This window comes from Sapajus apella, unplaced genomic scaffold (assembly GCF_009761245.1).
Source record: "Sapajus apella isolate SASKATOON/1434 unplaced genomic scaffold, GSC_monkey_1.0 scaffold61, whole genome shotgun sequence".
In the NCBI taxonomy this organism is placed as follows: Eukaryota; Metazoa; Chordata; class Mammalia; order Primates; family Cebidae; genus Sapajus; species Sapajus apella.
This window is the reverse complement of record NW_022437001.1, coordinates 5402767-5417902: the sequence shown is the minus strand read 5'-3', so window position 1 is coordinate 5417902 and position 15136 is coordinate 5402767. Positions and strand designations below refer to the sequence as shown.

The following is a 15136-nucleotide window of genomic DNA, read 5'->3' as shown; positions in this document are numbered from 1 at the left end:
AAAAAAAAAAAAAAAAAAAAAAAAAAAAAAAAAACTTTTTAATCCCCTACATTTTATAAACATCAGTAACCAAGAATCATGATAAATCAGTAAAGAGCTACAGATTACATATAGCTTAATTGACTTTCTGTTATTCGTGGCTGGTATTTCAAAATGGTAAATCACTAGAAATAACTTCCCAACTCAAAGTGACTACTGATCAATGAAAGAGAAAAATGATCAGTTAGCTATTTAAATGGACATACATCTTTAGATCGAGGAAAGAGTCATCAATGGTTGCTTAAACTAGTAGGTCAAAGTTTGATTAGGAAAATATCCTTTTATAGTCTCAAAGTATCACCCCCACAAATGACTTATCACAAAAGGGGAAACAGTAGTTTATGAATGGAGAAATGTGTGGATACAACTTAAACCATGTGATTATATTAACATCAAAAATAATGGGACAGGCTGGGCACGGTGGCTACTGCCTATAATCCCAACACTTTGGGAGGCCAAGGTGAGAGGACTGCTTGAGTCCAGCCCTTCAAGACCAGCCTGGGCAACATAGCAAGACCCTTCTCTACCAGTAAACTAGCCAGGTGTGCTGGTACACACCTGTAGTTCCAGCTACTCAAGAGGCTGAGGTGGGAGGATCGTTTAAGCCCAGGAGGTACACACTGCAATGAGCAGTGATTGCCCCACTAGAGAGACATGAAAACTAAATGTAATAAATGATCCTGGATTGGATTCCAGACCAGGTACAAAAAGCTACAAAGGACATTATTGTGACAACTGGTGAAATCTGGGTAAGATTTGTAGCTTAGAATAACAGTATTGTGTCCCTGTAAATTTCCTGATTTTAATAATTGATTATAAAGTACAGTGATTATATAAGTGAATGTCCTATGCATTCCAAGGACATCCACATTATATCTATGGTTAAGGGAAAGAACCTGAAATGTTTTTTCCTGAATAATTTAGCAAATATGGAAAAATATCTAGTAGTTTGTGAATCTGAATGCAAGGTATATGGTTAATTCTTTGTATTATTCTTTAATCCAAAGGCTTGAAAATTATTTCAAAAGGTTAAACACTCCAAATGCAAAAAAAAAAAAAAAAAAAAGTCCAAATACTCTAGTACTCTAGGAGAGTGAGCGAGTCAAGCGTTAACAAAATCCTTTCTCTTTCCACACTTGACATTGGGTTTACCCACTCTTTCCCTGAAAATCTTATAAGAATGGAATGTCAGCTGTGTTTATCAGCAACACCCATTCTGGTATTGAAAAAAAAAAGCATCTTAATAGGTAGACTATATCTGGACAGAGAGAGCCATGAACAAAGGATAAATTCCTAATGGGAACCCATACTACATGTGGGCTTCCCTGAGAGTGGGGTAACTTGTAACCAGGTGTTCATATTGCTAGGCCATGGAAGCTGTGCCTATGGGAGAACAGTTACTATATGAAGCGACAGGCTCTTAAGCAAGGCGGCTTCCACACCTACCTATGTAGTCTTATTTCCTCACACCTGGGCTATGTGCTAGGTGGGACGGGAGAGAAGGATCTACCAACTGACATCCAATGAAACACTGGAGTATACTTTAAACCAAGTAATTATTTCCATTTGCCACATTTACAATCAAATGTCAAATCTACATTTTTATTGAATATTCTAAGCTTGTTTCTACTTGAATTTCTAGAACAGGATACTAGGCAGGTGAACTTTACATTATCATATGTATCTTCACAGTAAGTTTTTACTCCTAAAATAAATCTTTCGAGTAAGAATTTACTTATAAAAATACAGAACTAGACATTTCACCCACACATTTGATCTTAAAAATTCATATACATTTCTAAAATTATATAGTATGTAGTCTCCCTAAATAGATCATTAAAACTTAGACAAACAAAACTATAAAACACTCCATTCCTCAAAACTACTTTGGCACTACTGCCCCAGTTGCTCCTATAGATAACTATTACAGAATAGTAAACCACTAGAAAATCTCTCTTCACTCACTAAATGTAACAACATGAGCAGTACTGTAAAAACGTAAGATTGGTCTCTGAGATATTTTCAGATTCAACTGCTCCTATGACTCCCACCCAGAAACTGACTCAGTGCAGGAAGACTGTTTTTGACATCCTTATGATTTCATCACCAACCAATCAGCAGTATCCATTCCCTAGCCCCCAATCCAGCAAATTATCTTTAAAAACTAGTCTCTGAGTTCTCAGGGAGGTGGATTTGAAAAACATCTCCCATTCTTCTGCTTGGCTGCCTTGTGATCATTAAACTCTTGTGATCATTAAACTCTTTTTTTTTTTTTTTTTGAGATGGAGACTGTCTCACTCTGTCACCCAGGCTGGAATGCAGTGGCACAATCTTGGCTCGCTGCAACCTCTGCCTCCCAGGTTCAGGCAATTCTCCTGCCTCAGCCTTATGAGCAGCTGGGATTACAGGTGCACATCACCATGCCCAGCTAATTTTTGTATTTTTGGTAGAGATGGAGTTTCACCATGTTGGCCAGGCTGGTCTCAAACTCCTGACCTCAAGTGATCCACCCATGTCAGCCTCCCAAAGTGCTGGGATTACAGGCATGAGCCCACCTAAACCCTTTCTTTACTGCAACTCCTGCTGTTCCTACTGAATTGGCTTTTCTGGGCAGTGGGCAAGAAGAACCCATCAAGCTATAACAAATCAAGGGTTCCCACAATGTCCTCTCTGAGTTCAATAATCTGCCAGAATGGCTCACAGAACTCAGAAAAGCACTTTACTTATATTTACTTATTTTTTACAAAGGAAGCAACTCAGGAATAGCCAAATATAACATATACATAGGGCAACAGATGCTATAAGGGTTCAGTCTCACATGAATGCCCCTAGTTCAGATGCCAATTTTAAATCCTGGACTTTCAGTAAATCTGGCTGTCTATAAATCTGAAATGACCTTTGCAAAATTATGGCAGTGAAAGAAAACTAACATAGCTCACTCCATTTTGCTTCTAACCTCACAAGCTGGCTGTCCCAGACATAGGGTAAGCTAACTATGGGAGGAATTTTATAGTTTAACTTTAAAGCAAGGATGATACTAGTCTCTTCCTGAAACGAACCCCTTCCTTGTTCAGGGACCAAAACAGCCACTGTAAAACTAATGAAAGGCCATAAGGTTAGGATTATGGGAGGGGCCTGAGTTCTGCTAAGATGTAGGCACAGTTAAATGATACCCAGTCATTGTACCCTAACTTGCTTTTCCATAATCCCCTGCTACTCATAAATCATGGAGCCCAAATTGCTATGGAATTAGTTTTAAATTAATTCTCTGGACTTTTAAAGGCACAAAATCATTTGAACCTGGGAGGTGGAGGTTGCAATGAGCTGAGATCATGCCACTACACTCCAGCCTGGGCAACAGAACAAGGTTCTGTCTCAACAACAAAAAAACAACACTGGGAAGAGAAGTGAATTTTTAGGTAACCTTCACAGAAGTCATTTGTCACCGATATAACCGATGATTCAGACAGAACACACCATCTGAAAAGCTGTTTATATATATTATATATAAAATATATATAATTTATATTTTATATATATAATATATATTATATGCATCATATATACAATTTTTCACATATCACACAAAATATATTTATATATTATATATAATATATAAACAGTTTTTCATATATCACAGTCTGAAAAACTATATATATATATATTATATATATTTTTTATATATATAATATATATATAAGCTTGACTGATTGAAAGCTCTTCCATAAGATCAGGTACAGGAAGAGAATCCCTACTTTGGTAATATCTATTCAACACAGTATTAGATGTCCTAGCCAGAGCAATCAGTAAAGAAAAAAGATCACATCTGTGATCAGACATGTGGAAAACACTAATGATCTCACACAAAAAAAACTTAGAACAAATTCAGCAAAATTGCAAAAACAAAAATCAGCTGTGTTTCTAAAAATCAAATATGAATCATCTGAAAAGAAAATTAGGAAAACAATTCCAGGCTGGCATGGTGGCTCATGCCTATGATCCCAGCACTTGGGAGGCCAAGACAGGTGGATTACTTGGTCAGGAGTTTGAGACCAGCCTGGCCAACATGGCAAAAACCTGTCTCTACTAAAAATACAAAAATTAGCCAGATGTGGTGGTGCACACCTGTAATCCCAGCACTGAGAAGGCTGAGGCACAAGAATTGCTTGAACCCAGGAGGAAGAGATTATAGTGAGCAGAGATTGTGCCACTGCACTCCATCCTGGGTGACAGAGCAAGACTCTGTCAAAAAGAGAGAGAGAGAGAGAGAGAGAGAGAGAGAAAAAATTCCATTTACAATAACTTAAACTTAACCAAGGAGGTAAAAGACTGGTACGCTGAAAACTACAAAACTTTGATGGAAGAAATTAAAGACAAATATATGTAAAGATGTTCCATGTTCCTGGATTGGAAGACTTAATATCACTAAAATGCCAATATTACCCAAAGTGATGTACACAATCAATGCAATCCCTATCAAAATTACAAGTGTTTTTTAAAGAAATAGAAAAATTCATCCTAAAACTCATATGAAATCTCAAGAGATATAGAATCCCTTTTCAAGGGACTGATCCTGAAAAAGAACCAAGTTGGAAGTTTTACACTTCCTGACTTCAAAATTTATTACAAAGCTACAGGGAGAGTAATGTCAACAAGGTGGTGAAAGAGAAGCCCCAGACCCACTTTCCGCCACAGAGACAGCAACTTAACAAAAATATACCAACCAACTGCCTTTGTAAGAAACATAGAAGCTTGTTAGGAGGCTCCTGAACCCCAGAGAAGCATGTAGCCAAGAAGAAATACATCAAAGACAGTAGAAAATTCATGACATTTACTCACCATAACCCTCCCCCTCAGCACAGCACAACACAGCACAACTGGGGGGGGGGGGGGGGGGGGCAGGGAAACCCTCTCAACTCCCAGCTTCTCCTTAGGAGATGAAAGAGAAGAGTGGGACATAGTTCCAACATAATGACTTTCTGGAGACAGCTGTCTTTCCTGACTCTAAGCACTGACAGGAACTGGAAGCAAGTTGGGGGCCACTGAGAAGGTATGAGATCACCTTGGCTAGGCAGAGCGCCAGAGAGGCTGAAGTGCCACAGGAAGACACTAAGGAGAGTTCCAATACATTGCTTTCCTAAAGCACCATGGAGGCTGCACTACTGCAGACAGATTGAGGGAGCACCTGAGTAGAAATAAGCAAACTTCAACTAGATTACAAACCTAGAGAGAACATATTCCCTGAAAAAGACCTGAGAGGTCTTTAGCATCTCTAGACAGAATGATTGGTGAAAGTTCTTCCTGTAAAAAGCCAGAAGGTAAATAACGGGAGACATGGCAGGTTTTTTTCAAATGTGTAAGTTCTAGTAAAAAATAAGAAACAGGCTGAGCACAGTGGCTCACTTCTGTAATCCCAGAAGTAAACAATATGGTGAAACTCTGTCTCTACAAAAAAATACCAAATTAGCTGAGCATGGTGATATGCATCTTGTATTCCCAGCTACCTGGGAGGCTGAGGTAGGAGGATTGCTTGAGTGTGGGAGACAGAGGTTACAGTAAGCAAAGGTAGTGCCACTGCACTCCAGCACAAGCAGCAAAGCAAAACTGTCTCAAAAAAAAAGGACAAAAGAAAAGAGAAATATGGTCCAACCAAAGGAACAAATTAAATCTATAGAACTGAGCCTAAAGAAACAGAGAGGCTGCGTGCAGTGGCTGTCACCTATAATCCCAGCACTTTGGGAGACTGAGGCAGGTAGATCATTTGAGGTCAGGAGTTTGAGAGCAGCCTGACCAACATGGTGAAACCTCACCTCTACTAAAAAAAATATTAAAACTTAGCCAGGCAAGGTGGCGCACCCTGTAATTCCAGCTACTCAGGAGGCTGAGGCATAAGAATCACTTGAACCCAGAAGGCAGAGGTTGCAGTGAACTAAGATCACACCACTGCACTCCCGCTTGGGTGAGGAAGTGAGACTCTGTCTCATAAATAAAAAAATTAAAAATAAGATACCTAGAGATATCCAGATAAAATTAATTATACAGAAAATACAGAATCTTGTAGTATTATAATGTAGGTGTCTACACCACATTTAAATCTAGTATAGAATTTTTAAAAAACAAAAGCATCAAAAGTAATGGTAAGTCAATGTTAATGGTTTTACAATTTAACAAGAGGTAATCTGTGACATCAATAATAAAGTGGTAGGGAGGAACAGCGATGTAAAGAGGTAGAATTTTTATGTGTAATTAAACTTAGGTTATTATCATTTTCTAACAGACTAATAATTTCAAGATGTTGCACGTCACTGGAATAGTAACCATACCCAGAAATTTTTTTATATAGTACACATAAAGGGAAATGAGAAGGCAATTAAAATATATCACTACAAAAAAAAAAATCAGTGAAACAAAAGAAGGCAAGAGAGGAGAGAGAGGAGAGGAAAAACAAAGATGCTAGAAGACAAACCAAAAAAATTAACAAAACAGCAATAGTACGTTCCCTATTAATAATTACTTTAAATGCAAATGGTTAAACTCCCCAATTAAATGATACAGATTTACTGAACAGATTTTTTTAAAACCAGATGCAAAGACATGCTGTCTACAAGTGACTCACTTCAGATCTAAGGACACACATAGCAGAAAGCAAAAGGTTAGAAAGATATTCCATGCAAACAGCAACCAAAAATGAACAGGATGCCCATATTTATAACACACAAAAAAGACCTTAAGACAAAAACTGTCAAAGGAAACATAACATCATATGACAACAAAAGGATCAATTCATCAGAAACATGTAAAACTTATCAATATATATATATATATATATGTACCTAACATTAGCACTCACAAATATAAAAGCCAAACACCGACAGAAGTGAAGGGAGAAACAGCAATACAATAATAGTAGGAAACGTCAATAACCCACTTTCAGTTATAAATAGAAAAAGCAGACAGATCAATAAGGGAAGATATGAACAACACTATAGACCAACTGGATGTAACAGACATACACAGAACACTCCACCCAAAAAAGCAGAATATACATACTTCTCAAGCACACATGAAACATCCTCTACAACACACCACATATGAGATCACAAAACAAGTCCCATCAAATTTAGGAAGACTAAAAACATATAAAGTATCTTCTCCAACCACAATGGAATGAAAACTAGAAATCAAGAGCAGAGGGAAAACAGGAAAATCCACATTTAAAAACTCACTCTTGCCAAGCATGATGGTGCATGCCTGTAGTCCCAGCTTCTTTTGAGGCTAAGGCAGGATCAAGGAGGATTACTTGAGCCCAGGAGTTTGAGACCTACCTGGGCAACACAGTAAGACTCTATCTCAAATAATAATAATAATAATAAAATTAAAACTCACCCTTAAGACAACTAATGGGTCAAAGAAATCACAAAATATCTGAAGACAAATGAAAATGAAAACACAATATACCAAAACTTACAAAATGCAGTGGAAGAAGTACTAAGAGCAAAGTTTATAGCAGTAAACACTCATTTTAAAAAAAGATTTCAGGCCAGGTGCGGTGGCACACGCCTGTAATCCCAGCACTTTGGGAGGCCGAGGCAGGCAGATCAGGAGGTCAGGAGATCAAGACCATCCTACCAGCATGGTGAAGCCCCACCTCTAAAATACAAAAATGAGCTGGACATGAGGGAGGACGTCTGTAATCCCAGCTACAGACAGGAAGCTGGGGCAGGAGAATTGCTTGAACTCAGGAGGTGGAGGTTGCAGTGAGCTGAGATCACGCCACTGTACTCCAGCCTGGCAACAGAGCGAGACTCCATCTCAAAAAAAAAAAAAAAAAAAGGATTTCAAACCAACAACCTACTTTTATACCTGAAGGAACTAGAAAGAGACAAACTAAACTAAAAATTGGTAGAAGGAACAAAATAATAAAGATCAAAACAAAGATAAATGAAATAGAGAACAAAAAACAGCAGGCAAATCAGGCCAGACGCAGTGGCTCATGCCTGAAATCCCAGCACTTTGGGAGGCCTAGGCAGGAGGAATCACTTGAGGCCTAGGCAACATAATGAAGCCCTGTCTCTACCAAAAAAAAATTTTAAAAACTAGCCTGGCGCAGGCATGGTGGCTCACGCCTGTAATCCCAGTACTTTGGGAGGCCAAGGCAGGCAGATCAGTTGAAGTCACAAGTTTGAGACCAGCCTGGCCAACATGGTGAAACCCTGTTTCTACCAAAAATATAAAAATTAGCCGGGTGAGGTAGTGGGTGCCTGTAATCCCACTACTCAGGAGGCTGAGACACGAGAATCACTTGAACCCAGGGGGTGGAGGTTGCAGTGAGCCAAAATCACACCACCGCACTCCAATCTGAGTGGCAGAGCAAGACTTGGTCTCAAAAAAAAAAAAAAAAAAAAAAAACTAGCCGGGTGTTGCAGTGCATACCTGTAGTCCCAGCTATTCAGGAGGCTAAGGCAGGAGAATCACTTCAGCCCAGGAGTTCCAAGGCTGCAGTGAGCTATGGTCGCACCACTGCTATTCAGCCTGAGTGACAGAGTGAGACCCTGTCTCTAAAAAATACAAAAACAAATTAAAAAACCAATAAAACCAAGAGTTGACTTTTTCAAAAAGTCCAACAAATAGACAAACCCTTGGCCAGACTAAGAAAAAAGAAGGAAGACTCAAATAATTAAAATTAGATATAAGAAGATAGTACAACTGATGCTATAAAACTAAAAAAGGATCATAAGAGAATACTATGCACAATGACATGCCAAGAAATTGGAAAACTCAGAAGAAATGAATAAATTCCTAGAAACATACAACCTACTTAGACTAAATTAAAAAAAAAAAAAAATTTAACCTAAACAGGACTATAACTTGTAAGGAGATTGAAGCAGTAATCAAAAACCTCCCAATGAGGCTGTGTGTTGTGGCTGACTCCAGTAATTCTAGCACTTTGGGAAGCCAAGGCAGGAGGATCACTAATGCCCAGAAGTTCAAGACTAGCCCAGGCAACATAGTGAGACCCTGACTCTGCAAAAAAAAATTTAAAAATTAGCTGGGCATGATGGTACATGCCTGTAGTCTCAACTACTGAGGAGGGTGAAATGGGAGGATCACATGAGCCCGGGAAGTAGAGGCTGCAGTGAGCCATCATTACGCCGCTGCACTCCAGCCTCGACGACAGAGCAAGCCCCTGTCAAAAAAACAAAACAGAACACCTCCCAATGAAAACAAAAACACCAAAATCTTCCCAATGAAGAAAGGGACTAGATGGCGGAGAAGTCTACTAAACAATCAATTAATATAATACATTACATTAACAGAATGAAAACTACATGATCATCTCAATGGATGCAGAAAAAGCATTTGACAAAAATCAACCCACTTTCATGATAAAAGATTCAACAAACTTGGAATAGAAGGAAACTACTTCAACATAATAAAAGCCACATATGAAAAGCCCACCAGTAACACATGTTAACCTTAGCACACTTAAAGACTGACAGCTTTTCTCCTAAGATCAGGTACAAGGGAAAATGCCTTCTCTTTCCACACTTCTGTTCAACATAGTAGTGAAAGTACTGACCACAGAAATTAAACAAGAAAAAAAAAAATGTATTCAAATTGGAAAGGAAGTATAATTATCTCTATTCATAGATGATATGTCATATATAGAAAACCCTAAAGAGAAACAACAACGAAAACTTGTTACAACTCATAAATGACTTCAGCAAAATTATGGAACACAAATATGCAAAAATCAGCTGCATTTGCATGTACTAACAAAGGCCAAGCTAAATAGAAAATTAAGAAAAAAATCCATTTATAATAACATCTAAAAAAATAAAATACTTAGGAACAAACCTAACCAAAAAGGCGGAAGGCTTACTTGTACACTGAAAACTGCAAAACATTGCTTAAAAAAAAAAAATTTAAAGACACAGGTGAATGGAAAGGCACCCTGTGTTCATGGACTGGAACACCTGCAATCCCTATCAACCTCAACAGTGTTTTTGGCAGAAACAGAAAAAATTACCCTAAAATTTATATGGAATCTCAAAGAACTCCAAACCGCCAAGACAGTCTTGAAAAAGAACAAAGTTGGAGGCCTCCCACTTCCTGACCTTAAACAAACTACAAAGTAACAGTAATCAAGACTGTGGCATGGTACTGGCATAAAGACATACAGACCAATGGAACAGAAACAAGAGCCCATAAATAAACCCAAAAATTACGTTCAGAAAACAAATCTGAAATATGTTTTCTGAAATATACAAAAATATGTATGTTTTTGTATACACTATATACAAAAATTAACTCAAAATGGATTGAACGACTAAATGTAAGTCCTAAAACTATAAAACTTCTGAAAGAAAATATAAGAGAATAGCTGGAGAACACTGGATTCGGCAATGATTTCTTGGATATGCTATCAAAAGTTATTTTGCAACCAAAGCAAAAGTAAACAAATAGGACTAAATCAAACTTTAAAACTTCTGCACATCAAAATAAATGATCAAGAGTGAAAAGGCAACCTGTGAAGTGCGGAAAAAATATTTACAAATCATATGTCAAAGGTTAATATCCAGAATACAGAAAGAACTCCTACAACTCAATAACAAAATAACCCAGTTAAAAATGGGCAATGGCCAAAAGAACTCTGGCTAAAAATAATAATAATAATAATAATAAATAAATAAATAAATAAAGAGCAAGACCTGAATAGATATTTCTCCAAAATATGTACAAATGGCCAAAAAGCACATGAAAGGATGCTCCTCATCACTAATCATTAAGAAATTCTGACACATACTACCACATGGATGAACCTTGAAGACATTATTATGCTAAGTGAAGTAAGCCAGTCAGAAAAAGAAAAACTATTGTATGGCTTCACTTGTTTGAGGTCTCAAGAGTTAGTTAAACTCATAGAAATAGAAAGTAGACTGCTGGATACCAGGAGCCAGGGTGGGAGGAGCATATAGGAAACTGTCATTTATTGAGTATAGAGTATTTTACAATATGAAAGAGTTCTGGAGATATTTTTACATAACAATGTGAATATGCTTCACACTGATGAAGTGAAAAACAGCTAAGAGCAAATTTTAGGCATATTTTATCATAATTTCAAAACAATTTTTAATAAAATAAAATGTGGCTATAAAGTGATTATACTGAATTTTTTGGCACACACAGAATTTGCAAATTCACGTGTCATCATTCTCAACAGTCATAGTGCAACTACAAAAACAAAAACAAAAGAAGATCCCCAAAATGGTCCATTATTCAAAACATGTCTGAAATATATCTTTGGTACTAATTTAAGCAATTTCTTTACTTTCTAATTTAATTAATTTAAAAAAAAAAAGACAAGAGGCCTCCACAAAACTTCTGGCTATTTACCAGAAAATGAAAAATAACAAATAAATTAAAAAACACCTTTGCCACTGCTGTTTCTTCTAATCAACATATTGTTATGAAGGCAATTTCAAAAACAAACTTTCTGATAGAAATCACTCAGCCAAGATCGTGCCATTGCCTGGGTGACAGGGTGAGACTCTGTCTCCAAAAAAAAAAAAAATCACTCAATTATCAAAACTTACAAATTGTAAACATAGGATTTCATCAGTATGTGTATTTTAAAACCTGTGAACCTATAAGCAGTGGCATATGCCTAAAACCCTAGCTATTCAGAAGGCTGAAATGGAAAAATCACTTGAGCCCAGGAGTTCAAGACCAGCCTGGGCAGCATAGTGAGAACCACCCCAAGCCCCCTCTAAACCCTATTCAACCCTACCCTGTGTCTAAAGAAAAAAAAAAAAATCTATAAACTAATACTGAACTCTGGTTGGTAGATTTGCTTTCCACAGCAGTGTGTGTTAGCAAGTTTGAAACAATGTTATGTGCATTCTCCCTATGAGCAAATGAGTAAGTATATTATGTTAGTGAGAGTCAGGCTTTTACTGCCGGAGAAATAATACAAATATGAAAAAAGAGAACACTGCAATGTACCATGTGGTAGTGGATTAGAACTGAAAGTATCAGTATTCACTCATGGTTTTATATAGATAAATAGATACAGATATAAAAAATACCTGTATGTGTATGATTGTGCACATGTATATATGGATCCATGCCTGTGTACACACACACAAAACACACATATCCTCTTCCTAGCTTTCTCAATTCAGAGGGCCTAAAAGCAATGACCAGTAGCAATGAGTATACATACCTATCATCAAGATCTTGGTTTCAGCTGGGCATGGTGGCTCATGTCTGTAATCCCAGCACTTTGGGAGGCCAACGGGGGTGTGGATCACATGAAGTCAGGAGTTCAAGAACAGCCTGACCAACATGGTGAAGCCCTGTCTCTACTAAAAATACAAAATTAGCTGAGCATTGTGGTGCACCCCTGTAATCCCAGCTACTTGGGAAGCTGAGGCAGGAGGATCGCTTGAACCCAGAAGGCGGAGGCTGCAGTGAGCCAAGATCGCACCATTACACTCCAGCCTGGGCAGCAAGAACGAAACTCCATCTAAAGAAAAAAAGAACTTGGTTTCAAAATATAGTTCTCCACTAAAAGGAACCAGAGTCCCTTGGAGAAAGACTGATTCTAAGACTCTAAGCTTGGGGCAGACAAAAATTCAAGATGAAAATAAAACATCTGGTTGCACCAAAGAAAGAACACGCTCAAAGAATTATGGGAACATGTCAAAAAGACATAGTAGTTCATTTAAAGGAGCTCCCACTGGCCATACCTGGGATGATTTTAGAATCAAATGAAGTCACGGATCCTGAAAAATAATGCTTGAGGAGCATACAATCATCTTATTTTTACAGTTATGCCATTAAAGAACTTAAGGAATTTACATAAAATTTGAGCTCAAAAAAAAAAAAAAAAAGCCAGAAATTATTATTTTGCGTTTTACCTGGATATTGCAGCTTTTTCCATTATTTCCTGCTGAATGAGCCCAGATGGCTCAATGACATCCAATATAATTATGCTCCATAACTTGTCTGATTTTGGCCTTTGTAACATAGCAGATTCATCCTCCACATGTCTCAGCCAAAACTCAAGTGTTTCTTTAGGAAAGTGATTGGCTTCAGATATGAGGTCCAGAGCAATCCGATGCTGGTCTTTCTCCACAGAACTGTATGGTTTAACATGCCCAAGTGTGCCAGCAATAATAGGCAGAATAGAGAAGCCTTCAGACACATCTAACACATAGAAAGGTTCAAGGATGCTCTGTACAGTATTACTCTGCCCAGTTCCAGAGCTCGTCTCATTATTCTGACAGTGAGTGTCCATGGTCTGACACGGTTTCTCTGGAGTCAGTGAAGACAAAACTTTCCTCATTGCCATTTTAAAGCCTTCATGATATGGAATGTTGTTTAGCAAAGCAATTTCTGTAGATTCCAAAACACACGTCTGCTCTACAGCATCTGGTTTACTGGTCTGAAGGTTGGCGAGGGCACTACAAAGTTCAGCCTCATTTCCTAATGATAACAAGTCTTTATTCTGGGTAAAACTTTTTGCAACATCCATTTCACATTCCAAACCCAAGACACTAATACTCTGGATTCTTAAGTAACAGTCTTGACAAGACACTTCCATCATCACATGGTCTCCAGGCTTTATCCCATAGTCTTCATTAAATAGAAAGAAAGAAAAAAATTAATAAGGAGTGCTCATAAGCCTGAGGATCACATAAACATCTCCATCCTCTATTTAACCATTTAACCTCCCATTCTTTAAATCACTATAGAAAGGATTACAAATATTCATTTCATATACAAAAAAAAAAAAAAAAAAAAAACCTACGAAAACTCTACCAGCTTTACTTAAGGAGAAAGTGAAGTCTGAAGATTCAATTAACCAGCAGCATAATGGAGACATTCAAGAGCCCCATTATTGACCCTAAGGCTATCAGTATGACAGTGTTTTTACTGCAATCACTAGGTCTCTCCATATCCCCAACTTGGGGGTTTGGTGGAGTACTGCAGGGAACAGTACTCCACCAAAGATAACAAAGATAAAATTCAGGGATAAATATCAAACCTCACTTTAAAGGGACATTCATTTCACTAAAAGAAATTTCCAAAGGAACAAGATAACGTTCAACAGAATCATATCAGTAATACTTCTTATCTGTATTTTAGACACTATTGCATGTCTAGGAACTTGAAAGTATAAGGAAGAACTAAGGCTTACAATAAAGACCATATCATACTCCTTTCATATGTGGGAGAACTTTTGTTTTGTTTTGTTTTGTCTTTTGAGAAGAGGTCTCACTTTGTCACCCAGGCTGGGATGCAGTGGCATAACATGGCCCCCTGCAGCCTCCAACTCCTGGGTTCAAGCGATCCTCCTGCCTCAGCCTCCCAAGTCTGGGACTATGGATGCATGCCACCATACCCAACTAATTTTTTTTTTTTTTAATAGAGATGAGGTCTTGCTATTTTATTCAGGCTGGTCTTGAACTCCTGGGTTCAAGTGATCCTCTTGCCTTAGCCTTCCAATGTGTTGGGATTATAGGAGTGAGCCACTGCGTCTGGCCTACACGTAGTAACATTTTTCAATGTAAACGTATAAATGTATAGTCACAATTCCTTCTCATTAGCCCTGGTACCAGTTGAAAATACAAGTTGTTACTCTATTTTGTTGGTTTTTTGGTTTTTTTTGGAGACAGTGTCTTGCTCTGTTGCCCAGGCTGGAGTGCAGTGGTATGATCCCTGTGGCCTCAATCTCAGGGATCAAGCTATCTTTCAACCTCACCCTCCTGACTAGCTGGGACTACAGGCGCTTGCCACCATGCCTGAATTTTTTTTAATTTTTAGTAGAGACCAGACTGGTCTTAAGCTCCTGAACGCCAGCAATCCTCCTACCTCAGCAGGAGGATCCCAAAGTGCTGGTATTACAGGCGTGAGCCACTAAGCCCAGCCACAAATTGCTATTCTTATGTTTAAACGTGTAAATGTCCTTTCTTTAAGGATTAAAAACAAAAGGCCATCTGTCTAAGTTACTACAGGTATAAGAGAATTAAAACAAACACAAGTAAAAACTGTCATTTACTGAGTGCCAGTCCCTGTGGTAGGCATTTTA

General features: G+C 37.9%; 1 protein-coding gene across 2 annotated transcripts in view; it reads right to left on the bottom strand.

Annotated features, from left to right (window-relative positions):
• The window catches only part of PRMT9 (protein arginine methyltransferase 9), a 47866-nt gene that overhangs the window by 7138 nt on the left and 25592 nt on the right, over positions 1 to 15136 (bottom strand). For both annotated transcript variants that reach the window (XM_032246434.1, XM_032246435.1), the window contains one exon: positions 12963 to 13680. In XM_032246434.1, coding sequence (XP_032102325.1) covers positions 12963 to 13680 — 718 coding nt within the window. The remainder of the gene's footprint in view (positions 1 to 12962; positions 13681 to 15136) is intronic.